Below are 26,927 nucleotides of genomic sequence, written 5' to 3' on the forward strand. Positions count from 1 at the left end.
GTCTTGTTATGTTGCCCAGGCCAGTCTCAAACTGCTTGCCTCAAGAGATCTTCCTGCTTTGGCCTCCCAAAGTGCTGCGATTACAGATGTGAGCCACTGTGTCAAGCAAATAGATCAGTTGACCAATCTATTTGCTGGCTCTCACCATCTGGAAGAATATTCAGGCTATCTAAGCAGCTGCTCCTTTTGTGTGTGTAATCAGCACTCCCCTTTCCCCCAGTGGGTACATTCTGTGGTCTCAGCTTTCCTGATGGAGAGAAACTCTGATTGACTTGGGCTATTCTGAAGGGGTCTCTCTCAGTAATCAAAAGTGCTATGAAAAACGACCATGAAGGAGCTCAGAGCAGCTGACTCCTGAGAATCCTCTCGGTGCTACTGTGATGTCCTGGTTGAGCTGAAGCAAGTGTTATCGTGCCAGCTCCTGCCTCACACCTGTTCCTGACATTCTATGCTTACTCCTTTCAAGCCTATCCTCCTTCATCTGCTGTCTAGATAGCTGTAACATCTCCCTAAATGGCCTCTGTCATCCATCCAGTCTCTTTGCCCAAACTGCTTGTGGTCGTAGACTTTCCATTTGAATTCTAGCATCCTCCTAAGCAACCTTGACTGATTCTTCACTGTCTTCCACATTATGTCCAAACTCCTTTACTTGGCTTTCAAAGCTCTGAGTGAGAAGGAGCCACTGGCCTTCTGGCTTCATCTCCTCATCCCCTAGGTGAATTGTGTGGCCCACTGAATTGAACTTATCTGTCATTTCCCGAAAATCATTTGGACTTTCCCGTGGCATAGTTGTCACCCATTTGTCCCTTTCCTTTGATGCCCTTTTTACACCACCAAATCCCCCTCCCCACCCCATAGCTAATTCCTATCCATAATTCAACATGCAGCTCAAAGGCTACTTTGGAAAGATTCCTCCAGCTAGAGACGATTTCTCCTTCCCCCAGAGGTAAATCCTAGTATACCTTCTCACCCCTACATGAGGAGCTATCTGAAGAGAGCTTGGCCTTATCTAGCTCTGTGGTTTCACAGTCCCTAGACCAGGGTCTTAAATGTTATTATGGGGCCAAGTGGCAGCTGCTGCTCAAGGGCACAGAGACTTTTTTTTTGATATCCATTTGGGGTCTTGAAGGTCCATTAGTAATTCAGGTTTTTATTGCTATTAATTGGCCTAGATATAGAAGTAAAGAAAAATAAAAGATAATCTATTTCTTGGATGCTTATCTGTTGCCTGAATCTGCCATAGGAGTCTATAAACAAAATGACTATTTCTTTTAGTTTTTACTCATCTATTATCCTAATCCCATTGACTGTTTTGCAGTAACTCACAAATAAAGATGGATAAATGACTCTAGTCATTAGCCTAGAGGGGGATGCTCAGAGAGGATCAAAGGGGCTTTCTGGGTCATAGCACATGTAAGAGACCTGGTAGCATCCGAGGAGGCCAAGGAGATATGTGCCTTTTGTGTGGCGGCTGACAAGCAAGGTCAGGCAAGACCATAGCCAAATGACAGGACCATGTTTGTAAATGATCCTTACCTGGTTTTCCACTTTTGTAGACAAGACAAACCTTCCCATTCCCACTGCACGAATCCAGCTCAAATATCACACTGCGAGAGTCGAAGTGAGGCTTCTCTGGCTGGTCCTCACTGGCTGCAAACCCAGAAGTTAATGGGAATGTTTAAACAACTCAACTCAAACCCATAATTATACATCCAACTTTGCTAGGATGAAAAAATGGGAAAAAAGCCTTATCTCAGACATATATTTAAATATTATTTTCAAATAAATTCTGTATGTGAATTAATGTCCTGGATCTCATCCATGACCTTCTGCCTGGGCTTCGTCATCATCAACAGGCAGTGTTAGGGAATCTGGGGAAAGGAGGCATGAGGAAAGCAAACTGAACTTGGGAGCAGGACCACATAAAGGCAGAGCAATCTCGATGGCTTGGTGCTGATGAAATGTTTCCTTTTCCCAGGATTGTTTATTGTATAAAAATGGGATATCAAACACATGATCTGAATCTTGCTTTCTATGCAATACCATGTGGAAAGCCCTCTAAGTCATGTGGTGTAACTCTAATTCATCCTTTTTAATGACTACTTGATAGTCTGTGGGAGTGGATGTTCCCTAATTTATTCTGCTATCCCCGTTGAAAGGCATTCACCTATCATTATTCTGCTGTGAATGACACAATAATCATCTCTGTACGTGTCCTTATGTTCTGGTGCTTTTGTTATATGGGACAGATTCTCTGCAGTAGAATGGATGCTGCCAGACTGCTTTTCAAAAAGGCCTTTTTTAAAAAAAGATATTTTCACTGGATATAAACTTCTGGGTTGATAACTTTTTTGAGTATTTTATATTGCTGGAATTGTTTCCAAGGAGAAATATGCTGCTGTCCTTATCTCTGTTCCTTTATACGTAAGTTCTTTTCTCTTTGGCTGCTTGTAAGATTTTCTCTTTATCCCTGAATTTGAGCAATTTGATTACGGTTTCTTGGTATATTTGTGTTTCTTGCTCCTGGCTTACTAAGCTTATTGGATATGTGGGTTTATAGTTTCCATCAAATTGGTAAACTTTTGAGCCATTAAATTCTTCAAATATTTTCTGGCCCCTGACCCCTTTTTCTTTTCAGGGACTCCAATTACATATATATTATTATACCGTTTGTTGTCCCTCAGCTCACTGATGCTCTTTTCATTAAAAATATGCATTTTTTTCCTTTCTGTGTCATTTTAGATAGTTTCTATTGTTATGCTTTTAAGTTCTCAAATCTTTTCTTCTGCAATGTCTAAGCCACTGTTGCTCTTACCCAGTTTACTTTTCATCTTAGAAACTCATTTTCATCTCAACGTTAAATTTGGGATATATATTATATAGATAGACATAAATATGTCTTCCATGTCTATACTTATTTTTTGATATATGTAATAAAGTTATAACTTTAATGTCCATACATGCTAATTCTTTTTTTTTAACCAATAAAGCAAAGGTAAACATATATGCTAATTCTATTAACAAAATGTGTGTCACTGCTGGATTGGTTTCAATTAATAAGAAGAAAAAGGGATTATGGTCATATTTTTCTACTTCTTTGCATGCCTGGTAATCTTTGATTGGGGGCCAGAAATTGTTAATTTTCCATTGCTGAGTGCTCGATGTTTTCGTATTTCTGTAAATATTCTTGAGCTCTGTTCTTTAACACAGTTAAGTTACTTGGAAACAGATACTTTGGGCCTTGCTCTTAAGATTTGTCAGGCACGACCTAGAGCTAATTATTCTCCATCACTGAGACAAGACCTTTTTGAGTACTATATCTAATGCTGTGTAAATTATAAGGTATTTCAGCCTGTCTGGTAGAAACAGGCACTATTCCTGGTCTTGTGTGAGTACTGGGCATTATTCCCTGTAATCATCTTGCGTGGTTTTGTCCCCTGGCTTTCAGCAGTTTCTTCACATGCATGTGCTTATCAGTTACGTGCTAAATACTTGAGGGGGACCCTCTACAGATCTCTGGAGTTTTCTCTTTATGCATCATTCTCCTATCTATCTCAGTTCTGTGAACTCTAGCTGCCTTGATCTATCCGGACTCTCAGCTCTGTCTTCTCAACTCAGGGAGTGCAATGGATCCTACCCTGGGTCCCCCATTCTACACTGTGGACTGGAAACTCTCTCAAGGTAGTATGCTAGGGAAATTGTAGGGTTCACCTTGTTTGTTTCCCATTGCTCAGGGCTCATTGTCCTCTGTTGGTTGATGGCCAGTGTCTTGAAAACCATTGTTTGGGTTTTTGTTGTTGTTGCTGTTGTTATTGTTCCAGGTGTGAGGAAATCTGGTCTCTTGTTATCTATGTTGGATGAAATCAGAAGTCTAGATTATAGGTTCCCACCAAGGTTTAACAGCCCTGTCTTGTGCTGACTGGGGTCTGTCCTAGGTGAAAAGTCGTAGAAATAGAAAAGTCACTTGGTGTGGTTCCTTCTGCCAATTGTAGATACCACTCTAGTTTCTGCCTGTTTTTGGTTACTCTCCAGTCCTTCCAGGCAATGGTTTCTAAACTTTTTCCAGAGTGTAGAGTATTATCTGCAGAAGCTTTGATCTGGTAAAAGGTACTCTGTCATGTCATTACTGTAAGCACGTCAATGTTTGAATTTTCTTTGTTTCAAATGTGCAATGCCACTGTTTTCAGTTCCTCCCTGAATTTTAGTTTGGTTTTATCTCCATGTATGCATTAGCATATTGTTTTATAGCCGGTATCTAATACCGTCGCTCCTGGGAGTACTAGAGGATCTGTTTTTCTTTTTTTTAATTAAAAAAAATGTAAAGTTTTATTTTTAACTGACAAGTAATAATTGTATACATTTATGGGGTACAATGTGATGTTTCAATATATGTATACATTGTGGCTGATCAAATCAAGCTACTCAGCATATCCATCACTTTAAATATTTATCATTTGTGGAGAACATTTAAAATCTTCTCTTTTAGTTATTTTGAAATATATGATACATTAGTATTAACTACAGTCACCATGCTGTACAACAGATCACCAGAACTTATTCCTTCTAACTGAAATTTCATACCTGTTGACCAATGTCTCACCTTTCCCCATTGATCCTCTAGTAACCACCAGTGATCTCTTTTTGTTACCTGTTATTTGTGCTGGTTCTTGTTCATGGGTTGTATTTCCTCATATGCCTGGTTATTTTTTAGTAGAAATTACTTTTTGAAAAATTACTTATAAAACCAATTTGAGGTTTAGCATGTTTTCTCCTTATATGGTGAACTTTTCTTTTTATATAAAAGCTTTTTTGAGATGTAATTCACCTACCATACCATTCACTCATTTAAAGTATACAGTTCTACAGTGGTGTGTGTGTGTCTGTTTTTAAAACAGGGTCCCGCTTTGTCACCCAGACTAGAGTGCAGTGGCATGATCATAGTTCACTGCAACCTCCAACTCCCAGGTTCAAGCAATCCTCTTGCCTCAGCCTCCTGAGAAGCTAGGACTACAGGTGCATGTCACCACACTCAGCTAATTTTTTTATTTCTTGTAGAGATGGGTCTCACTACATTGCCCAGACCGGTCTCAAATTCCTGAGCTCAAGCAATCCTCCCATCTCAGCTTCCCAAAGTGCTGGGATTACAGGCATGAGCCACTGTGGCTGGTGTTTAGTAGATTTACTGAGTTGTCACTACCACAATCTATTTTAGAACATTTCTTTAGAGTGAATTTTCATTTTTGCCAGGCCCATGAGAAGATTAGTAATCTGGGATCAATTTAGTCTGATTTTGGGATTTAACATTTTCTAGGACACACTGAGCTTCAGTCCACATGAAGAATGGTTACTTCTGTTTCATCCTGTCTCCCAGGGTACAGCTCTTCACAGTGCCAACACAAAGGGAAGGGTGATTTTCATGGTGCCATCTTTTGTAGGCCGTGGACTCTATTTTATTCCCCGGGCTCACAATGGATCAAATTCTCAGTTTTGCTGCAGTGTAATTGCCTCTTTTCAAAAGAACAATATATCCTAGGCCAAAGCAACTTTACATGTTGAGCCTCTTCCCTGGATTTCTGTCTTCTCCTGAATGTTAGTCTGGTATTACATCTCATTGGCTCATTAGCTCTTTGATGCTTTTAAGGAAGAGGATTTGAAAATTTTATCCTGCTTTTGGTTGTCTTCAGCAGGAAGGCTGCTCTGAATTAACTATCTCCCATTACCATAAGAGGAAGTCTCTTCATCAGTTTAAGTGTGCTTCTGGATAACGATATATAGATAAGTTTTGCTTTTTATATCAATCCTATAGTCTCTGTCTTTCAAAAGAAGATTTGATCTCTCACATTTAGTCTAGTGATTGATCTCTTTTATTTTATTCCTCTCATCTTAAAGTTATATTTCTTAATTATTTTATAATGTTATTTCTTCTTTTTCCTCATGTCATTTGACATTGCCCTTATTAGACTGGATATTTTAATGTAATTTTTTATTCTTTTGGTGGTTATCTTCTTTTCTTTGTTGTTTTTGCTTGCATGATAAAATCTATATGACTGTATACTTATTTAAAAACAATATAACATTATTTCCCTATGCAGGTATGGTATACAGAATTCTAAGGTGGCCCCCAACATTCCTGTCCATGGTGTACACACCTTATATAATCCCCTCCTTCTCTTGAGTGTGGTCAGAACCTGTGAATATGATGGGCAGTCATTCAACGAGACTGTCGTAGCACTCTGGAGAGAAATTTTCCTGTTGGCTTAGAAGTAAGCTGCCATGTTGTGAGAGGGTCAAGTGGCTAGAATCTGAGGACAGCTTAAAGGTGCTGTGACCCCTGGCCAAAAGCCAGGAATAAAACAGGGACATTAGTCCCACAACTGTAAGAAACTGAAAATGGCCAACCACAGTGAGCTTGGAAGCAGTTCCTGTGCCTCAGATGAAATCAAAGTCCCAGGTCACACCTTGATTTCGCCTGGTATGACCCTAAGCAATAGACCCAGCTAATCTGTAGCCGAATTCTTGACTCACAGAAACTGTTAATATATAGCTAAAACTGATAATATATTTGTGGAGTTTTAAGCCATTAAATTTGTGGTACTCTGAGGTATACAGAATAGAAAATTGATACACCAAGATACTCTATCGTACCCACTAAAGTGTAGTATTTCTTCCGTACAGTAAGATGAGGCTTTTCACTTTCTACTTCTTTTTCCCTCTATTCTCCACTATAAGGACTTCTGGAACAGTCTTTGTATTAATTTGCTAGGTCTGCTGCAACAAAGCACCACAAACCAAGTAGTTTAAACAACAGAAATTTATTGTCTCACAATTCTGGAGGCTCAGAGTCTGAAATCAAGGTATTCACAAAGGTGATTCCTTCTGAGAGCTGTGGAAAAGAATCTGTTCCATACCGCTCCTCTAGCTTCTGGTGGGTTGCTGGTAATTTCTGGTATACTTTAGCTTATAGAAGCATCGCCTCAACCTCTACTTTCATCTTCAAATGGTATTCTCCCTGTGTGTGCCTGGGTCCAAATTTCTTCTTTTTAGAAGGACACCAGTCACATTGGGTTAGGAGCTCACCCTACTCCAGTATGACCCCATCTGAACTACTTAAATCTGCAATGACTATTTCCAAATAAGGTCACATTGTATGGTTCTGGAGGTAAGGACTTCAACATAACTTTCTTCGAGGGGAATACAATTTAACCTATAACCCTCTTATGTATGGCCTCTTTCTTCACCTTTTAGGTTTAACTGACAGCGGCATAACACTTTTTAGAATATTCTTTGCAATATGTTCCAAGAGTTTCTATGTAAAAGTTATACAACGCATTCCTAGGTAGTAAGATTTACTTTTAAACACATGCATACACACCTATTCTCTCTCATAGGAGGTCCACTAATCCCTTATTTCCTTTTGTCTTCATGTATCCACATCTTGAGATCTTCATTTGGTTCCATTTGTTTTTTGGTTAGAATATTTATGGTCTTTAATATCCTCCTTATACCTTGAGAGGTATATTTGGTCTGCATATATAGGAACCTTGATTTTCACTCCTTTTCTCTTAGTAACTGTATATGCTTTCTCACTATTTTCTAATTTCCATCGTCAGTCGGATTATTATTCCTTCATAAGTAATTTGTGCCAAGAAGCTCATAATTTTTTCCATATCAAGATATGCACAGGTGTCTGTATTTTCTCATCTGTTCAATTTGGGTCTAGGTGAGGCCTTTCAAGCTGCAGAAACTTGTATTTGTATTTATTGCCTTTCTATCTATTTTTTGTCTCTTTTTTAAGCAACCGTAATTCCAGTGGAAGGTGTCATGAATCGATTTTCAATTTTTCTTACCCTCTTACCTTTTTCCTCATAATTTTCCTCTTTTAAATTGATATATTTGTGCTTTTTTTATACTTGATTTTTCAGGCCAACTCAGGTCTCAATAATGTTTATACTCTCCTTCAATATGTTTAGTTAATTGTTTGAGAATCTTTTACTTTCTTTTATTGACAGGAAGTCTTTGTGCGGTCTTAAGTCTCCTTAAGTGTTCTTATTTAGGTTTTCATCTGTGTCCTCTAGCATATGTTGCCCAGGCTGGAGTGCAGTCGCTATTCACAGGCATGATCATAGCGCACTGCAACCTCAGCCTCCTGAGTAGCTGGAACTACAGGAGTGCACCACCATGCCTGGCTGGTTGTGTATTCTGATATTTCTTCCCGATCATCTTCCCCTCTGACTGCTGAGTCCCCTGAGAAAAGTCAATATTTTTCTGTTAAAGTTTAATTAAACTTAGGTATAGTTGTTTGACTTTCCTAAAAAGCATGAACTCAGCAGGTGCCAGAAGGCCAAGTGGTTTTTATCTCTGTGAGTACATAAGGCAATGTAGTCCCTACCCTGGCTCAGTCCTTTTGCTGAGGACCCTTGAAGCCTCTGTATTATCTAATCTAACTCTACTCATCCAGCCCCAAGAACAGGGAAGACTCAGCCTACCTATTTAACTGCTTCTTTGCCTTTTAGAGAAGCCCTAGCACCCCATATGAAGCCAATGTGACCTTTTTCCAATTTGTAGGGATTCCACAGATCTTTGAACCATAGGCTCTTCTCAGGACCTATCACTCTCCAGTCTTTTCCCCTGTACTCCTCTCATCCCATTCTCCAGCTGCTTGTTCAACTGAGGGAGAAAGCCTTGTATCACTTTTCTCTGCCAGGACCTCAATGAACCCCAAGGTCTTAGTATTGAAGACACTAGTTGCCTACTCACTATTTACTGTCCATTTCTTTCTTAATTAAAACCAATTCTGACTGAGGAGGCCATACTGCACAACTGAAATTACTGACTCCCTTGTAACTATGGGTAGCCAGTTAGCTATTGGGAGGGGTTTCTGAGAAAACTATCGTTTTCCTGATAAAAAGTGAGTGATTCTGCCAAAAGCCAGTTTTTTTGCCCTTTGCCTTTTACTCTTCTTCTTCCTGACAGGAACAGAGACTTGAAGCCTGGAAGTAGAGTCTACATTCCTCAACCATAAGGATGAAAACCATATCCAAAAGCTGAGCCAGAGGGAGACTTTATCACTAAATTTCTTAAGCAGCTACACCAGCCTAGTTCCAGATTTCTTCTTATGAGAAAAATAAAACACTATTTAGCTTAAATATTATAATTGCATCTCTGTTATATGTAGCCAAACACAATTCTGACTGAAGAATTCCTCACTTACACCCAGTTGCTCATGAATTTTAGCAACTATTTGCTTATAAGCCATTTCACTCAGAAGTGACAAAGAGCTTGGAGGCAGGAAAGGAGCTGTGTTTAGACTGCCACGTCCCCCGACATGTTAAGTAAAGTTAACATTCATTCTATGACATACATTCTATAACATTCATTCATTCATCAAATATTCATTAAATGCCTACTATGTGCCAAGCACTGAGCTGGGTGCTAGAAACAAAACAAAGATACCAACCCTGGCATTTTCTTCGTACCTTCATGTGTATCGTCCTCCAGGTCTGCCAGAGTTGGTGCATTAGGAAGTGAATACATGGAAGACTGGTTGAGTTGAGTCAGTTTTGAGATGCTGTTAATTGCCATGTTGCCCAGTGGAATGGTGTGCTCTGTAGAAACATAATAAGGAGAATTACATGGAGTAACAGCCTGGTTACAATCGTTATCACAAAGGCATCTGCTTTAATAACCTAAGCCCAGGTATTGTTTGCCCCTGTGGCTGAAGAATCTGATGGAAGGAAGATCATTCACTGTAAACCCCAAAACACCAACCTTACATGTAAAAAAAGAAAATGGGGGCCACAGGTGATGAAGAGCCCCCACTGCATGCATTAGGGTGGAGCTGAATAAAATTTTAAAAGGGAATACTCAAAAAGAACTGGGAAATATGGGCTTAGGGTCCCCGTTTAAGGAGTAAAGGACTTAAAAATGTTTTTGCTCCCTCCTTCCCTTACTGAGCCAGTATTCTGCATAAAGAGTTATACTTTCCAAAGGAGTAATAGCTTTGATTATATAATATCTCCCTGCCATTTTCCCTTACTCAATGAAGAGAACTTGGCATTCTTCTTGCTTGGTTCTAATCTTCTGTAATTAGGGTGTAATAAGGAACAGGAAGACTGCATGTTTTCCTTACCTGACTGCTGAAAAAACTGGAATGGCTGAAGACGATAAAACAGCTGGAATATATATAATGGAATGTCCAAGAAAAGACCACTAAAGAGGAAAACATCAGAAGCTGCCTCTGCTGCCTTTTCTGTTACTGACTTAAGCTTTGCAGTAAAGAATAGGTAAAAATCTGGGATAGGGAAGATTAAATTAGAGAAGGTACTGCAATAATGAACAGGGACTCGTTCATAAAATACTCATGAAACAGTTCTCTGAGGCAGGCTTGTGAAGGGGCCAGTCTGTCTCATGATGCGGGCGAGGGAAAGTCTGCTTGTCAGTCTAGTCTATGTCCCCTCTCTGTTGCTGCAGACTCAAAAGGCCACAGCCATGCTATAAGGGAGGGTTCTGATGCTGGTGACAAAGATGGTTTCTAGGACACAGGAGGAAATGATTCTAAACTAAAAGCTAATGTTAAATGTTCACTAGTAAGCTATAAAAAGTACCTCCAGTCAGCTGGGTGAGATAGACAAGAAGGCTTTGGAAATCACCAAAAAAGGGAACTTGGGTATATAGGCAGAAGGCAGAGGCAATGAAAGGGAGAAATCAGCTCTGTAGATGTGCTATGCAACAAAAGTCACTACATTCTTAGAAACAGCAGTGGGGAATTGTGGGGTGCTTTCCAAGGCCTAGGTACACCTGGGGATGTGACTGGAGTCAGAGGCAATAAAGGCCTATGGTGGGGCTGGGAAGTCTGTGCCAGGAATGGGCTGGACTCCGGTGGTTAAATCAGGGTTTCCTAGCTTATGAAATTTTATAGCAGTCTTCACCTAAATGTGCAGTGCTGCCTTTTATGTCCACATAGTATCTGGAATCTCTGTTAAGAACAAAGTTGTAAGTCCCCACATTGGCACATTTAAGGCTAAAGATGGCCTGTCAACTGAGGTAGCTTGTGACGTAGGATGAGGTGGTAAGAGAGAGAGAAGCAAAGGGTTGGAGCCCTAAGGTCTTCGTGATGGTGGGAATAAAGGAAGGAACCTGAAAGAGATAACCAGTCCCTCCCATGAACACTGGAGACTGTCACTGCTGCTTACTCTGAGGGCTTTGCTCCGAGGTGGAGGCTTCTGAGGCTTTTAGTTTGAGATGGCTTAGGTTTTTTGTGTAATGGTTATTGTTTTCCTCTACCCCACTTAAACAGGAATTCTCTAAATTGAGCTTCCAGTTCTGGACTGGCTAGACTCTGGCATGGGTGGTGGTGGATGAAGCAATGATGGTATCTGTTAGCACTGGGAGATAATCACAGCTTCTGGACATGGCACTTGAGAGCACCCATGAAAACCATCCAGATTCAAAGACTCAAAAGTTGTAAGGGCCTTCAGACTTGTCCCACCCAACCTCTCAGCCAGGGAAATAGCCAACTCACCATCCAGCTTCACACTCCATGTCATGTGGAAGCCATTGGTCATCAGGTAAAAGTTCTTCAGATCCTCAGGCATCATACAGTTATTCTTCTAGAATCACAAAGCAGCTGATGTTAGGTCAGGGCTGGGAAAGAGGGAACAGGGATATGCCTCAAGGCACTGGAGACACAATTTACCATGTCTCAGATCCCTGAGTCAGGAAGACTCTGGTATTACTTACAAAACTCTATTAGAGAGGCACTGGTTTCTGCAAACAGAGTCACCAGTCTGACCTTAGTTTTTGCTTCACCTTATAAAGCAGACTAGGTGTCTGCCCTGCCATGATAATGTCCTCAGTGCATTATCTGAAGAAGAGACAGAAGAACATGGTGAGAGAGGAGGTTCTAGGTAAAGTGTGACAATGTTAGAACAAAGCAATCATTGCCATAAATTTCAGATCCATGCTCATAAATTATTTTCTGAAACAAATTGACAAATGAGAACATCTTAAAAATGAATAGTATATATTTCCAGAGCATTTAATGCAATGAACCTGTTCTAATAGTTCTGACAATTCTTAGAAAGTAAAAAAGTACAAAGGTTACATTCAACTATTTCATATGGATAACAAATTATCCAAACTGGTAGGGGAGAGAACCAAGGGATAGCTTAGTAACCTTTCAGAAGATACAATGAGCAAGCCCTAACTTCTAAATAACTCACATCTGTGCACAGGCCTGACCAGTCTTCTGTAGCCAACTCAAATCCCTGGAGGGTGCAGAAGGATGAGTTCTCTAATTCCTTTCCTGGGCCCCCTAGAGTGACTTTGTGATATGGTTATAGAGGCAAAGAGGCAGCATGTTAGTAACTCTGTCCATACTTTTGGCTTACTGGACCCTTCTGAGATGTGATGCTGACCACTGCTTACATCAAGTTTATTTTAGGTTATACTATCCAGTCAGTTCTAGGTACCCAATGTGTGAAGAAATGCAATATAGCAGGATGATCCGAGTTCACTTCCCAACTCTGCCACTAACTGAGTAGGCTTGAGCGTGTCACTTAAACTCTGTGAATCTAAGTTCAACAATAAACACTAAGACTGCATCTATAAAACACTGGACGTAGGAGGGGGTATGAGCTTGACTGGAAGAGAGAAGACTAGGAAATTATTATCACAGTATCTTCAAGAACTATAGGTGAGGAGAAAGCTTCAAGCTTGTGGGTAATTTTAAACAGTGTTTTTAGATTACTAAATGGACAATAGCTGTCATTTTTGGATTCTTGGATTCCTTGGGCTAATTTATTTTCTTAGTAAGTTATCTGGAGTTAAGAGCTTGCTCCTAGTGCTTTCTGTATGGCTACATTCTCTGTGCTTTCAGAGAGAAAAAGTGTGCATGCAGAATTCATTTCTCCTACCCCTGGAATCTTCACACAGGAAGTCTACAGTTATCAATGTTCTGACAAGGTTCTTCTGTTGCCCCGAAAGGCCAGCATCCACTTTGAGACTTTGATCACTACTGCCATCTCGTGGTGGAGATAAGGAAACTGTCTACCAGCCTTAACAGGGATTCCATGAGATTCCAGCTGAGAATGGCTGGTAGACTATTTGGCAACGTTCTTCTTTAAGTTAGGCTGAAGAATTCTAATAGCAATTATAACACATTTGTTACGGTATTTATTTTAACCAAGAAGGAAATTTTGGTATTATTTTATACCAGTATTTAAAAATTATTCAAAATTCATAAAAATAGAAAAAAGTGAACTCAAATATTTAATACACATTTCCAATACTAATATAAACATAAAAATTATCTAGTAAATCAAATTCATGAAAAACATTAAGTGCTCATTGTCATTCTAAAATAAATGACTGGCAGCCCTAGGCTCTGTTGCTTCTTTGCTGTAGATCTTTCTGCCCCAGGCACCCCTGGAGCAGGTCTGCTGTGCTTTAGTCCCTTCCTACCATGTTTAGCTCTTCTGAGTGGGGCTTGCAGGGTACCCAAAAGTGGTAACCTGAAAGCCCCTCTGCCCTGGCCAGCAACTCAGAGTTATAAGAACGGTGCTTTAGAACCCAAGGGAGGAGAGAGCTAGCAGAGTGGTTAACCTGAGAAATGCAGGAGAGATGTCAAGTGAGATGAAGTAAGGCTTTTGCAATGCAGAGATCCTTGGTGATTTTGATGGAATGGTGGTACAGAAAGAGAGGCTGTGGTAGGATGAAGAGTAACTGGGAAGGTAGGGAAGGGACAGTAATTTAGACTAGGGGTCAGTAAATTATGGCCACGGGGTATCTCCACCCTGTCACCTGTTTTTGTATTAATAAAAAAGTTTTATTTGAACATAGTCATAAAGAAATCAGTAGTTGTCACAGAGACAGCAGAGCCAACAGAGTCTAAACTATTTACTATCTGGTCCTTTGAAGAAAACGTTTCCTGATCACTGATTTAGGTAGTTTTTCTACATGCTTGATGTCCAAAGGAACAAATGAAATGGGTAAGTAGCTAGAGGGAGACACAATTTGAAGGTATTTAAATTTTTTTGATTTATTTATTTTTAAAATTTTTGTGTGGCACCTAAACCTGAATTATTTTTTTATTTTAATGAGATGGAAAGACCCTGTGGGGAAGCTGCCAGCATAGAGGGAGGAAGTGCAGCCCTAGAGAGGGACTAACCAGTGGAGGAGAACACTGAGGAGCTACCAGGCAGAGTATGAGCACGAGGTGAGACAGCCACTAGTGACATGGTGTCACAGGCTGACTTCCCCTACTTAACAATAAATTCATAGCAGGGGACTGTAAGGAACAGATCTGCAAGAAGGTTCAGAATCCACTCAATAGAATGTAAAAAAGTGAGACTGAAAAGAAAGGGGAAATTCTGCCAAATCATTTGGTCTCTGTGGGCCACAGTTTCACCATCAGGAAACTGAATTTTTAGCTGGGAATTGGAGAGCCTAACCAATCAAGAATTGTAGAGCACTCCGCAACTATGAAATGTCACTGAAATGCTTAATAATAACAGAACTCTCCTGGCACCAGCATGCTTTGAGAATTAAGAGGCAGATGTTTTCATGGCCTGAAAGATGAAAAGCTCAGTGTAGACACTAGGTCTTACTATGTACCATCATTACAAAAAGCAGGCAACAGGCCCAGGAACATGAATCATATAACTGCACAAAACCGACCAGACTGAAGCTGTTCTTTGATGAACAAAATAGGGTGAAATATATTAAAATGGGAAGAGTTTGTTTACTTTTTCTTCTAACCTTAGGGGGCTGCAGCAAGTATATGGTCATTCAGGTTTTAGCTGTCAACCTTTCTTCCTGGATTTGTACCACAGAATTACAAAATATTAGATTACAGCTGGATGAGTCCTTCAATAACACTGATTTCAAACCACTTATTTTACAGATGATGAATGTAGTCTCAGAGAAGTTACATTACCTAGCCAAGGGTCCAGAGCTGACAAAAGACTTCTAACTCCAGAATATTTTCCCCACATCATAATGCCTCCATAGCCTTACCACTATATCGTATTTCAGTGAGCTTCCCGGACAAGGTACAAGACCCAAGGAAGAATATGCCTCAGAAATTACTTCATTAAATAAGTGATATGACATGTCACAGCTTTAACGGTGTTCCATTTGCCCAAAGGGGCAGAAGTAGTAGGCTTTTTCTTGGAGGGCCTCATCAGCTATATTTATGCAGCTGTGGACACCAGGTGAACCACATCGAGGCTGTGCCCTAGATGAGGTGTCTCCAAGGACACACGTTTCTAGGGTCAGTCCTCTAGAGAAGTATGCCTTATCAGCCCCCTGGGATCTTCCTGTCTGGAATGGGCACTTCTGGAAATGTTAGAGTAGGTAGTCAGTTAGGTATGAGCAAGGGGAGGAGGGAACGGAAAAGTTAGTCAACTGGCTCAAACAAATAGCCCTTAAACAAACAGACCTGAGGAGAAGGAAGAGCCATTAATTTCCCAGTGTTGCAAAAGTACAAAGCGACCTTTCCCCATTATATATGAGTAAGAACAGAATGAACACTGAGCACCCAGCCTCCTTTGACTTCAACAAATTAAAACAGCAACTGCTTGGGGTTTGGGGCAGTTGCTCCTCTCGAGCCTGCCCACACTCTTTCTTGAGAGCATACTTTTGCTTCTGCACAAGCCTTTCCTAAGCCTGTCCACTGTCACTCAATAAACTTGCCACTATGGCTCGGTTGTGTGTGTGTCATGAAATTCCTTTCTGCATTGTTAGCAAGAACCTTTACATCACTGACAGAAGCAAGCACAAGTCAGGGGTGGCCCTACCAAGACTGCTCTCCTTCAGTAACCCACTGGGTGAGAAAGTGGGACAGGGACTTTCAGACCAGCTCAAAACTTCTGCCCTCCATTGCCTCTTTTTCTCTTAGACAAAAATAGGTAACAAAATAGCACATAGACTATTGCTCCATTTGGACTAAAAAAATTATACAAAAACCTGTTCTTAAGTTTTTTGGGGCTATGAACCCCTTTGAGAATCTGAAGAAATCTCTCCCCAGGAAAAATGTACATACTTAATACAGCTGACATACATTTCAAGGAGCCCATGGAACACTTCCCATTCAGACTTATAGCAGATCCCTAGACCTATCCATTGCCTTCCCTCCACCTACACACAACCACCAAAAATATACAAAAATAGTTATGTCTAGGTGGTAAAACCCTAGAGGACTTTGCTTTATCTTCTGCATTTTCAAAAAATTTTTATGGTGACCATGTTCTTTTCTGTTTAGCATAATCAGAAAAAAACACTGTTATATAAAAACTGAATCTTAAAACCAAAGTACACATCCAAAACTCTTTCTTAGCTTCCAAGCATCCCATAGACCTTCAAAAAGCCCAGACAAACCAAGCTGGGATGAAACAAACATTTTTACATTACTGATCCTAATACTGTTTATATTTTACATTTGGCATATTTGTGCTTAGATCTGAGATATTTTAACTAAACGACTCAAAGGAAAATTCCAAATCAATGTATCTAAGTACAGATACTCCCCCAACTGAGTATGTCTGAAGAAAATGTTCCATTAACTGTCTCAGTTAGTTAAAAATCTCTTTTTCTCATGCTTACCCCTTAATCCTTTCAGACCTCTGCAACTGCATTCTCCTAAGTGTCAGGAGAATCCAATAAAGTTTCATTGTCAGGAGGCAGATTACATCCCAAGAGATCCCTTGCATTCTAGCCCTGAAACATGCTCCAAATGAATAAACTACAGTATAATAAGTAAAATTGGGACAAATGGGTAAAGTCTTCTCTTTAAAGAGTCCTGGAGAACATCTGTTAGAAGACACAATGAAGAACATGCCTCAGAAATTACTTCATTAAATAAGTAACACAATGTGCCTTAATGATGTTCCACCTTAGACCAGGCGTTTCTGACCTCCAGGTCTTTAGCAGACAGGAAAACACTAGGATCTCATTCTCACAAAAGAGCCCTGAGGCAGTTCAACATAAAGGGCTGACTAAAGCCTGTAAAGAATCAAAAGGGATGTACTGGATCATATCTTTTCTCTCAATGTTATTCGTAACAAACAATGTCAACAAGGCCAGACTGGCAGACTAGCAGCAGCACCAGGAACAGGCTCTGACACGATTAGCCAATAAAAGTTCAACAAATAGACACTGTTCTAGAATTCCCTTTTCCTATTATGGGCTAAGAGTAGAAATGGGGGTAAAAGATGAGTGAGAAAAGTTGCGGTCCTGCTGAGCTGAGGTCCTAGATCAATTTCACCTACTGAACTGCTAGAAAAGCTGCCACTGGTTCAGCCCAGGGAGGGAGTCATGCTGGCAGGATTGAACAAACACCCATGGGCTGCTTGGCTGCCGAGGGCAAGACTCCCACAGTGTTGTCCTCTGTTGGAGGGGCTGCTTGGTGTAGAGCAGGAAGGGCATGTGCTTAGATGCAGCCAACTCTGAATTCAAATTTAGGCTCTGCCTCTTGGTAGCTACGTGACCCAGAACAAATTCTTTAACCTCTTTGAGCCTCGGTTCCTTCATCTATAAAATGGAGATACTACACTACCCACTTTGCAAGGTTACTATTCCTTTACCATAAAATAACCTATGTGATGTGTATTAGCAGGCACTTATAAAATGGCAGGGTAATTTCTTGCATGCTCCTCTTGTCCCCCAATCCTTTTGCTGTTCTATAGCTAGTGATCTTTCCAAAGAAGAAATCTGACCTTTGCAGTTCCCTACTTAAAACATTTCAATGGCTCTCCTAATAAAGAGCAAACTCCTCAGAGCCCATAAAGCCTTGTATGCCTTGGTTCTTGATGAGCTCTCTCTCTCCCCCTTGCTCTCCCATGTTCCTTCTTTGTGATCGCAGAGCAATGTAATCTTTCCCATTGTGAAGTCTTCACAGATGTTGAAAGCCTCTTCTTCCTTGATCTCATCTGCCTGGTTAACAACTTCTCATAGCTTCTTTGGGAAAATCTTTTCTCAACTTCCAGACTTGGGCGGGCATCTTGACAATGGTCCCTTTACCTCACTTTCACAGTACTCAGTCTAGTTCATAATTATACTTGTAACAATCTATACTATACTAGGTCTTAGACTAGCGGTCCCCAACCTTTTTGGCACCAGGAACCGGTTTCATGGAAGACAATTTTTCCACGGACTGGGGGAGGAGGGGATGGTTTGGGGATGACTCACGCACATTACATTTATTGTGCACTTTATTTTGATTATTATTACATTGTAATATATAATAATTACACAAACCTCTCTGCTAATTATAATCTGTATTTGTAGCTGCTCCCCAGTGCTAGCATCACTGCCTCAGCTCCACCTCAGATCATCAGGCATTAAATTCTCACAAGGAGTGAGCAACCTAGATCCCTCGCACGCACAGTTTATAGTAGGGTTCATGTTCCTATGAGAATCTAATGCTGCTGCTGATCTGACAGGAAGCGGAGCTCAGGTGGTGATGCTCAGGTGGGCGATGGGGAATGGCTATAAATACAAATGAAGCTTTGCTTCCTTGCCCACTGCTCACCTCCTGTTATGTGGTCTGGTTCCCTAACAGGCCACAGACCAGTACCAGTCTGCAGCCCGGGGGTTAGGGATTGCAGTCTTAGACAATAAAATCAAGCAGTAAGAACAGTGCCTTTTAAAAAATTACCATTGAATTCCCAGGGCTCAATACTTAGCACAATGCCTGGCCCATTTTAGTAGCTTAAATCTTTTATTGAATAAATGAATTAAAGTTCAGAGGAGGATTGGAAAGCACTAGCTTTAAATTTGGTTAGTAGTTATCTGCAACACTTTACCATGTTCTGAATAGCATGATGCTTATTTATATATTTTCCTTTCTTAACTGGATTTTCAGCTTTGTTGTATACAACTTCAAATGTCTACTGCTTCCATAGGACAGCAGGGTTCAAAGGAGACATTCCATGCTGCAGAATTGGTATGGAATGAAAGGAAGTATTAAGTGGCCTGAACAGGAACAGGGAAAAGGGTGAACTCTACCTTGAAGGTAGCCGTGGCATGAGATAAGGTTTCCTCCCCTAATCTTTCTTTCTTAGGGGCATTTAAATTGACCTCTTTGTTGGGAGGTAAGGATTCGACATGGTAACACTTACTTGTTCCCATGAAGAAATCATATGACGTTCAGCAGGCGCCTTTTCTAAGATGGTCACCTCTGTCACACCTGGGGAAGATTCTGGAGGAGGAAAAAGAGAGACTGAAGAGTTGCAATTGGTCCACTGTCAACCATTGCTACACTAGACATTGATTAACTGTTGATGACTGCTCTAGGAATATCCAATCCCTCTGATGAACATTTATTATACTCATGATGAAAGCAAAGAACTGGTTGGTCTCTCAAAGGCACCGAGTCCCATAACCTAGTACTATGTAATCTACCTGGTACAGAGGACATCAATAGAATGTGCTCTACACTCAATCATTGCTCATTTATCTTGTTGAACAAACAACAGAATGAATTCCACATTCCTAGTGATTTCACACTGAACTTCTTAGTGAGCTAAACTATATACTGATGGTGAAAAGGAATAAAGAATAGCACCTCAAAGACATAAAACTTGCTTGCTAAATTTACTTTTAAATAAAACTTATCCTGAACATTATCTTCTACTTTATGAGGTCCAGGATTTAAAAGCTAGGCTAATATGAAAAATGAATTCCATCCAGAAATATACTTAGAACAAAATAAGTCATATGTCTAAATCCTTGAAGCAGAGAAAGTTCTCCAAATAATCTGGTCTACCTCTCTTTGTGGAGCTGTGTTCTACCATTCACTCCGAGGTGAAAAAGAAGCCACCTTGGAATACAATAGATTTCAATACTTCCCCTCATATTCTCCACTTGTCTGTGGCCACACACACAGAATCGAGATTTTAAAGTCCTTAATCTATGACATAAAATTTGTCATAAAAGCTGTTATGGCTTGAATTCTGTCCCCTGTTAAAAAAGATACGTTGAAGTTCTAATCCCTAGTACCTCAGAATATGACCTTATTATTGCAGATATAATTAGTTTAGATGAGGTCATATCGAAGTAGACTCCTAGTCCAATGTGATTGTTGTTCTTAAAAAAAGAACACAATCTGAAGAGAAATGTACAGAAAGAACACAGCCACATGAAGATGGAAGATTGGAGTAATGCATCCGTAGACAAGAACACCAAAGACTGTGGGCAAACTACCAGGAAGAGGCAAGGCAGTATCCTTTCCCCCAAGTTTCAGAATGAGCATGGCTCTGCTGACCCCTTAATTTTAGACATTTGGCTTCCAGAACTGTGAGAGAATAAATTTCTGTTGTTCTATGCCCTGTGGTCCCCAACCCCCTGGTACCGGTCCGCGGCCTGGGAGGAACTGGGTTGCAGAGCTCCACTATTTCCCCAACCCCATCTGTGGAAAAACTGTCTTCCATGAAACTTAGGAACTGGGGAGGAGATACAGCAGAACTGGGGTAAACAGTAGGTGGGCAAAGCAGCCACTCCTCTCCCCATCGCTCACATCACAGCCTGAACTCCCCACCCACTCCCCAGTCCGTGGAAAAATTATCTTCCATGAAACTGGTTCCTCGTGCCAAAAAGGTTGGGGACCGCTGTTCTAGGCCAGTATGTGGTACCTTTTACAGCAGCCCAAGCAAACTAATACAAAGCCTATCCACCACTCTTTCTCTTCATGATAGTGTGTGGATTATTTCCACTGTCATCGCTCTGTTTTCACCACAATCACTGCAAGCCTCCATGAAATCACAGCCACAGACTAACTTTCCCTCCCCTAATCCATCCTCAGGGGACACTGCTAGAGGATCTTGCCCCTACCTAGGCTTGTTTCCTATCCAATCTTGTTCAGTTCTCCTTTTGGTCATAATGATAAGGGCCTTATAGATGTTTGGTTTTATCTTCTTCCACCTCATAGTCCATATATTCTGTTTCAGTAATGTCAGTTTCCTCATTGGCTCCATCCCTCTGGACCCCAAAACCCAACTCTGTACTCATATTCAATTATGCTAGATCCCTTTCTAGTATTATACTTAAATGTGTCCATGTTTCTGTTCATCTACCCAAGTCCTACTCACACTTTATTTAAGGCCATACTCAAGTTGCATCTCCTCCATGAAAGCCTTTCAGCACAGTGATCTCTGCTTTTCCTGATATCTCATCCCATTCTCATGTAGGGTCAGAGCCATACATGTTTATATTTAATTACATTTTATTTTGAACTATATCTTGGTTATTTACTATGAGGCCATGGCATACTATAAACAGAAACATTGTATTAAGTGTTTAAAATTTCTAGGAATATGGTAAGGGACTTCTAGTTTTATGTGGTTCACTGATTCTACAATTACACCGGTACCCTTTTTATGCATCATAAAGTTTCCTCCAATTTGTCAGAAAACTCAAACCTTAGGATGCACCAACAGCCCAATACAGGAACTAATCATTATGGACTCTATTCTAGTCTTGTTTCATGCACTGACTAGTTGTTGTGTGACTTTAGATGGGTCTTCACTTCCCTTCAATACTACTACTTCCCCTGATAGGGTAGGCAGAGGAAGCAGAAATGAAAGTGCTTTGGAAAAATGAAAAGTACCATATAGTTACATGATTTTTTTCTGCCTTCTATTCAATATTCTTTCTAAAATATTGGGAAGCATGGTGGAAAAACACTGTGAGCTTCAAGCCATTAAACCAGGGGTGAGTCTTTGCTATGTCCACGATTGGCTGAGGTGGAAGATGCCGTCTCTCCCTTCAAGAGTGGTCCCATTTGGCATCGTTCTACCCAAGCCAAGACAGTGGATAATAAATGTTATTATTTGCATTGTACAGATAAGGACATTGAGCCTGAGAGGTTAAGCCACAAAGCCAATTCTCTGATTCTAAGCATAGGTCTAGTTGAGAAAGAGCAAGCTTATGTGCAAAACTGGTGCATGCTCCTTGGCATAGCCCTTTAGTGATTATCCTATACAAATGCAAAGTCTATATTTAATCTTAGTAACCTACCACTCTACCTGCACTAGAACAGGAGAATAAGAATACAGAATTCTTTGCCAATAACCTGGCTGGTTGTATAATGATGTCATCTGACTACACTCACAGGGCAGTGATAGTGTCTAGGATTGCAAGAGGACACATACGATTATTTACTGTTTATAACAGGCCTATATGAAAGGGCTATAGGCTCAGTCAGAACTACTATGATGCCACTGCAGATGGAGTCATATCATACTTAAGCTTAAAATACTCTCACGATAGGCCAACTGGTCAACATTTGGATTTTAGTAACTTTCAGATAGTAAGGTGCTTACGAAATATCCATTGTAGAGACTTCTTTATCTAATATAGTACTTCAGCACTGGTGGGGAGGAGGTGTTGGGGATAAGAAATAGAAGGGCATGCAATAAATTCCATTTGTATAATGCTCTATTACGGGGAATTGGCATAAATTATCCTATTTAATCTTTCAACAATCTTGTAAAACAGGCATCATTACCCTCATTTTGGAGATAGGCAACAAGTTGGGCATAGTGGCTTATACGTATAATCCCGGCACTCTGGGAGGCCAAGGCAGGAGGATCGCTTGAGGTCAGGAGTTCGAGACCAGAATGAGCAAGAGTGAGACCCTGTCTCTACTAAAAATAGAAAACTTAGGCACAGTGGCATGCACTTGCAGTCCCAGCTACTCAGGAGGCTGAGGCAGGGGGATCACTTGAGCCCAGGAATTTGAAGTTGCAGTGAGCTATAATGACACCACTGCATTCTAGCCCAGGTGACAGGGCAAGATTTTGTCCAGAAAGAAGAAAGAAAAGGAAAGAAAGAAAGAGACTGGTTGGAAAATGATGGAGTAGGTGACCTCCTGGCTCTCTGCTCCCAGAGGGAGGGAAGGAAGGAAGGAGCAAAGGAGGGAAGCAAGAAAAGAAGGAAGAAAGGAAGGAAGGAGGGAAGAGAGGGAGGAAGTGAGGGGGGAAGGGAAGAAAGAAAAGAAGGAAGAAAAAAAAGAAGAAAAAAGAGACAAGACAAGATGAGACGGAAAATGGCAGAGTAGAGGTGACCTCTTGGCTCTCTGCTCCCAGAGAAAGAGGTGAAGAACTTGGATGGCTACATACAAGTGGATTGCTCCCCTGCAAGAATAGCACTGTAAAACTGCAGAGAAACAGCATGGGACACGCAATGCAGGGAAAAAAAGATGAATGGGAGGTATGATCGCAAAGTCTGGAGAGTGCAAGATAAACAATAGAGAGTAGGGCGTGGAACGGCCACACCTGCCCAGCCAGCGACTGCAGTGGGATCTGACCCACAGGAGGAGCTGGGCTCCTCCACTGACCTCCACACCCACTCAGACAGGGATGTGCCTGAAGTTGGTGCAAAATCGCCGCACAAGACATTGGGCTCTGTGGAGAGGGGACAATAGTGGGAAACATCTTGAACTCCCCAGTGCTCTGTGCTAGGAGTGAACTGGGCGGGGGAGGGACTTGTCTGAGTGATCACTTCCTGCGACCACTGGAGGGAGTTTGGAGACAGGCATCTAGCCTCTGGTGGTCGGTGGAGCCAGAACAAAGGAGGTGAACACTGAAAAGAGGGCTCTACCCCTGCAAATTGTCATTAGGCCGGCTCGGGGTGGGACAGAAAGAGCAAGACCTTCTGCCCGACAGGTGCGAGATTGCAGGACTGTGACCCATAAGAGACAGCAGCTGTCTTGTTGATTCAGCCCGCTGAACTGGCATCTGCCAATTCCTTAGCAGTCTCCCCTAGTGCTAGCTCTCTGCAGGTGGGCGGCCACCATTTTTGGGGTCCACAACTTGGACAGTGCAGTGTGCTATGGTTTCGGGCAGCACCCCTCTCCCAGCCCAGGGACTCTTGCACTGGGTGCAGCTGGCTCTGCCCTTCCACATCCTGTTGATTCGGCAAGCTAGGCGCGGCCTGTGTCGGTGGGCGAATCTTGAGTGCTTCCCCACAACACTAGTTCTCCAGCAGTGAGAGGCCACCACCTGTGGGATCCCCAGATGCTGGGCATCACCCCTCCCTAGCCCAGCGACTTTCGCACTGGGCTTGGAGTGCTCCGCCCCTGGAGGTTGGGAAAAGCAAGAGCCGCTTTCCTTGTGCGACTGGCATTTGAATCTGCAGGGCCTTGGTGCAGATCAATAACTGACAGCTCATTGATTTGGCCTGGCTCAGGTCATCTAATAAGAACTAACTCTGGGGCCTGCTCTCCGCATCCGGGTGGCTGCCAACAGCGGGGTTTGTGGTCAGGGAAGGAAAATCCTGGCCAGAGACCCCAGCAGGTGCACCAAGTGACCACTCCCATCAGAAGCAGCCTCTGAAGCATGGTAGAAGAGCCCTGAATAACATACTAGCAGCTCCCCCTAGCGGTAGATCAAGCAATCATAGAAGCACACATATCCAGGCTGGTAGGCATCAGCTGCGATCCATCTTGCCCTTACCCCCACTTTACGGGCGAAGAGGGTCCAAGTAACCCCCGGGAGTGGCAAGACCCTTCCTAAAGATTGGGGCATTAGTATTCCCCATCCATAGGACCAGAGACCGACACAGAAACATCAGATTACCTCAATAACTGGCTCCTCCATGTAATCTACAACCAACAACAGAGAGGGTAACCCTATAGCTCAACACAGTGCCCTCCATCTCAAGCTATTAGAGGGAAGTGGAGTTATACACACAAGTGCGATTCACCACATGGGAGCTTAAGTTGGTGGACCAAACTCACTAATCTCCACTGGCAAGAGGTGAAGACAACAGGTCAGAGGTAACTTAACTTGCTAAAATACCTCTAAGGCAATACAAGACCAGCACACCTCTTCCCACCACTGTCAAGGAACGTCCCTTGGGGACTTGAAGTTAGGGGCACGAAACAGTCCTGGCACTCCCAGTTCTTGACCAACTACCCTGATGAGAAAGAACCAGTGCAAGAACACAGGAAATATGAAAGATCAAAGAGTAAAGTCATCCCCAAAAGAAATCATTAGACCCTTAAAAATGGATACTAATTTAAATGAAATGATTACAATGACAGATAAAGAATTCCGAATATGGACAGTAAGGAAACTCAATGGAATTGAAGAGAAAATAGAAACCCAACCCAAAGAAGCCACGAGAACAATACAGGAAATGAATGAAAAATTCTCTGAAGAAACTGAAATATTACGAAAGAACCAAACAGAAATCCTGGAAATGAAACAGGCATTCAAGGAACTTTAAAACACAGTGGAAAACCTTAAAAATAGAATGGATCACCCAAAGGAAAGAATCTTAGAGCTTGTAGATAATGCCTATGTGCTAAACAAATCAGATGAAGAAAAAGGACACAAAAGTGAGAGACGAGAACAAAACATACAAGAAATGTGGGCTATCCTAGATATCCAGATACAAGAAGCACACAGAACTCCTGGGAGACTTAACATGAAAAGGCAATCACCATGTCACATAATTATCAGACTGGCCCAGATAAACACGAAAGAGGCAATCCTTCGAGTAGTAAGATGAAAAAAACAGATAACCTACAAAGGAAAACCTGTCAGACTAACTGCAGACTTCTCAACTGAAACCCTACAAGCCAGAAGGGCCTGGGGACCCATCATCAATCTTCTAAAACAGAATAATGGCCAACCTAGAATTCTTTACCTAGCAAAACTAAGCTTCATATACTAGGGAGAAGTAAAGACTGTCTCCGACAAGCAATCACTGATGGAATTTGCAAAGACCAGACCTGCCCTGCAGGAATTACTCAGACCTGCATTATACACTGAACAGCGTAATAGACACTTACCAAAGTAAAATCACTCAGGAGTTAAAGTCCAGAACCTGGATTCCACAATGGCTCGAGAGGTAAAGCAAAACAATAAGAATTTACCCAACAATACGAACAGAAATCTACCCCAAGTATCAATCCTCTAAATAAATGCGAATGTCTTGAATTGTCCTCTGAAGAGACATAGACTGGCTAAGTGGATAAAAAATTGTAAGCCAAGTATCTGCTGTCTCCAGAAAATGCATCTAACCCAGAAAGATGCTTTCAAACTCAAGGTCAAGGGTTGGAAAACAAACTTCCAGGCAAATGGAAGCCACAAGAGAGTGGGGGTAGCGATTCTGGTATCAGGCAACATTAACTTTAAAATAGCAAAAGTAAATGGTGACCAAAAGTAAATATAATGGTGATCAACAAGACGACTTAACAATTCTTAATATTTATGCACCCGACACAGGAGCACCCAGATATATAGAACAAACCCTGTTTGATATAAATAGCATGATAAACAGTAATGCCATATTAGCTAGGGATTTCAACACCCCACTGACTGAATTGGAAAGATCCTCCAAACAAAAAATAAGCAAAGAATTAATGGACTTAAACAGAGCTCTAGAACAAATGGGTCTAACAGACATCTACAGAGCATTCCACCCAAATAAAGCCCAATATACATTCTTCTCATCAGCTCATGGAACTTTCTCCAAAATCAATCACATCCTAGGCCACATATCAGACTTCAACAAATTTAAAAAAATAGAAATTATACCATATATCTATCTTCTCAGACCATAGTGGTATAAAATTAGAATTCAATTCCAACAGAAACACTCGCCACCTCACAAAGTCATGGAAATTAAACAATCTATTGCTGAATGACTACTGGGTCAAGGAGGAAATCCAGATGGAAATCAAAAGATTCTTTAAACTAAATGATAATGGGGACATAAGTTATCAAAATCCATGTGATACAGTAAAAGCATTCCTAAGAGGAAAACTAATAGCATTAAATGCTCACATCCAAAAGACAGAAAGTATATAAATCAACAAACTAATAAACCGTCTCAAGGAACTGGAAAAGGAAGAGCAAATTAAGTGTAACCCTAGCAGAAGAAAAAAAATAACTAAGATGAGAGCAGAACTAAATGAAATT

At 41.2% G+C, this 26,927-nt stretch overlaps 1 protein-coding gene across 1 annotated transcript in view; it reads right to left on the reverse strand.

Moving 5' to 3' along the window:
• TPGS2 (tubulin polyglutamylase complex subunit 2) overlaps positions 1 to 26,927 on the reverse strand; it is a 52,366-nt gene that overhangs the window by 2,918 nt on the left and 22,521 nt on the right. Inside the window, exons 2-6 of the mRNA XM_012656583.1 lie at positions 19,119 to 19,198; positions 11,522 to 11,609; positions 9,477 to 9,605; positions 1,537 to 1,650; positions 602 to 711 (exon numbers count right to left, since the gene is read on the reverse strand). Coding sequence (XP_012512037.1) covers positions 602 to 711; positions 1,537 to 1,650; positions 9,477 to 9,605; positions 11,522 to 11,609; positions 19,119 to 19,198 — 521 coding nt within the window. The remainder of the gene's footprint in view (positions 1 to 601; positions 712 to 1,536; positions 1,651 to 9,476; positions 9,606 to 11,521; positions 11,610 to 19,118; positions 19,199 to 26,927) is intronic.

This window comes from Propithecus coquereli, unplaced genomic scaffold (genome assembly GCF_000956105.1).
Source record: "Propithecus coquereli isolate 6110/MARCELLA unplaced genomic scaffold, Pcoq_1.0 Scaffold51, whole genome shotgun sequence".
Taxonomy (NCBI): Eukaryota; Metazoa; Chordata; class Mammalia; order Primates; family Indriidae; genus Propithecus; species Propithecus coquereli.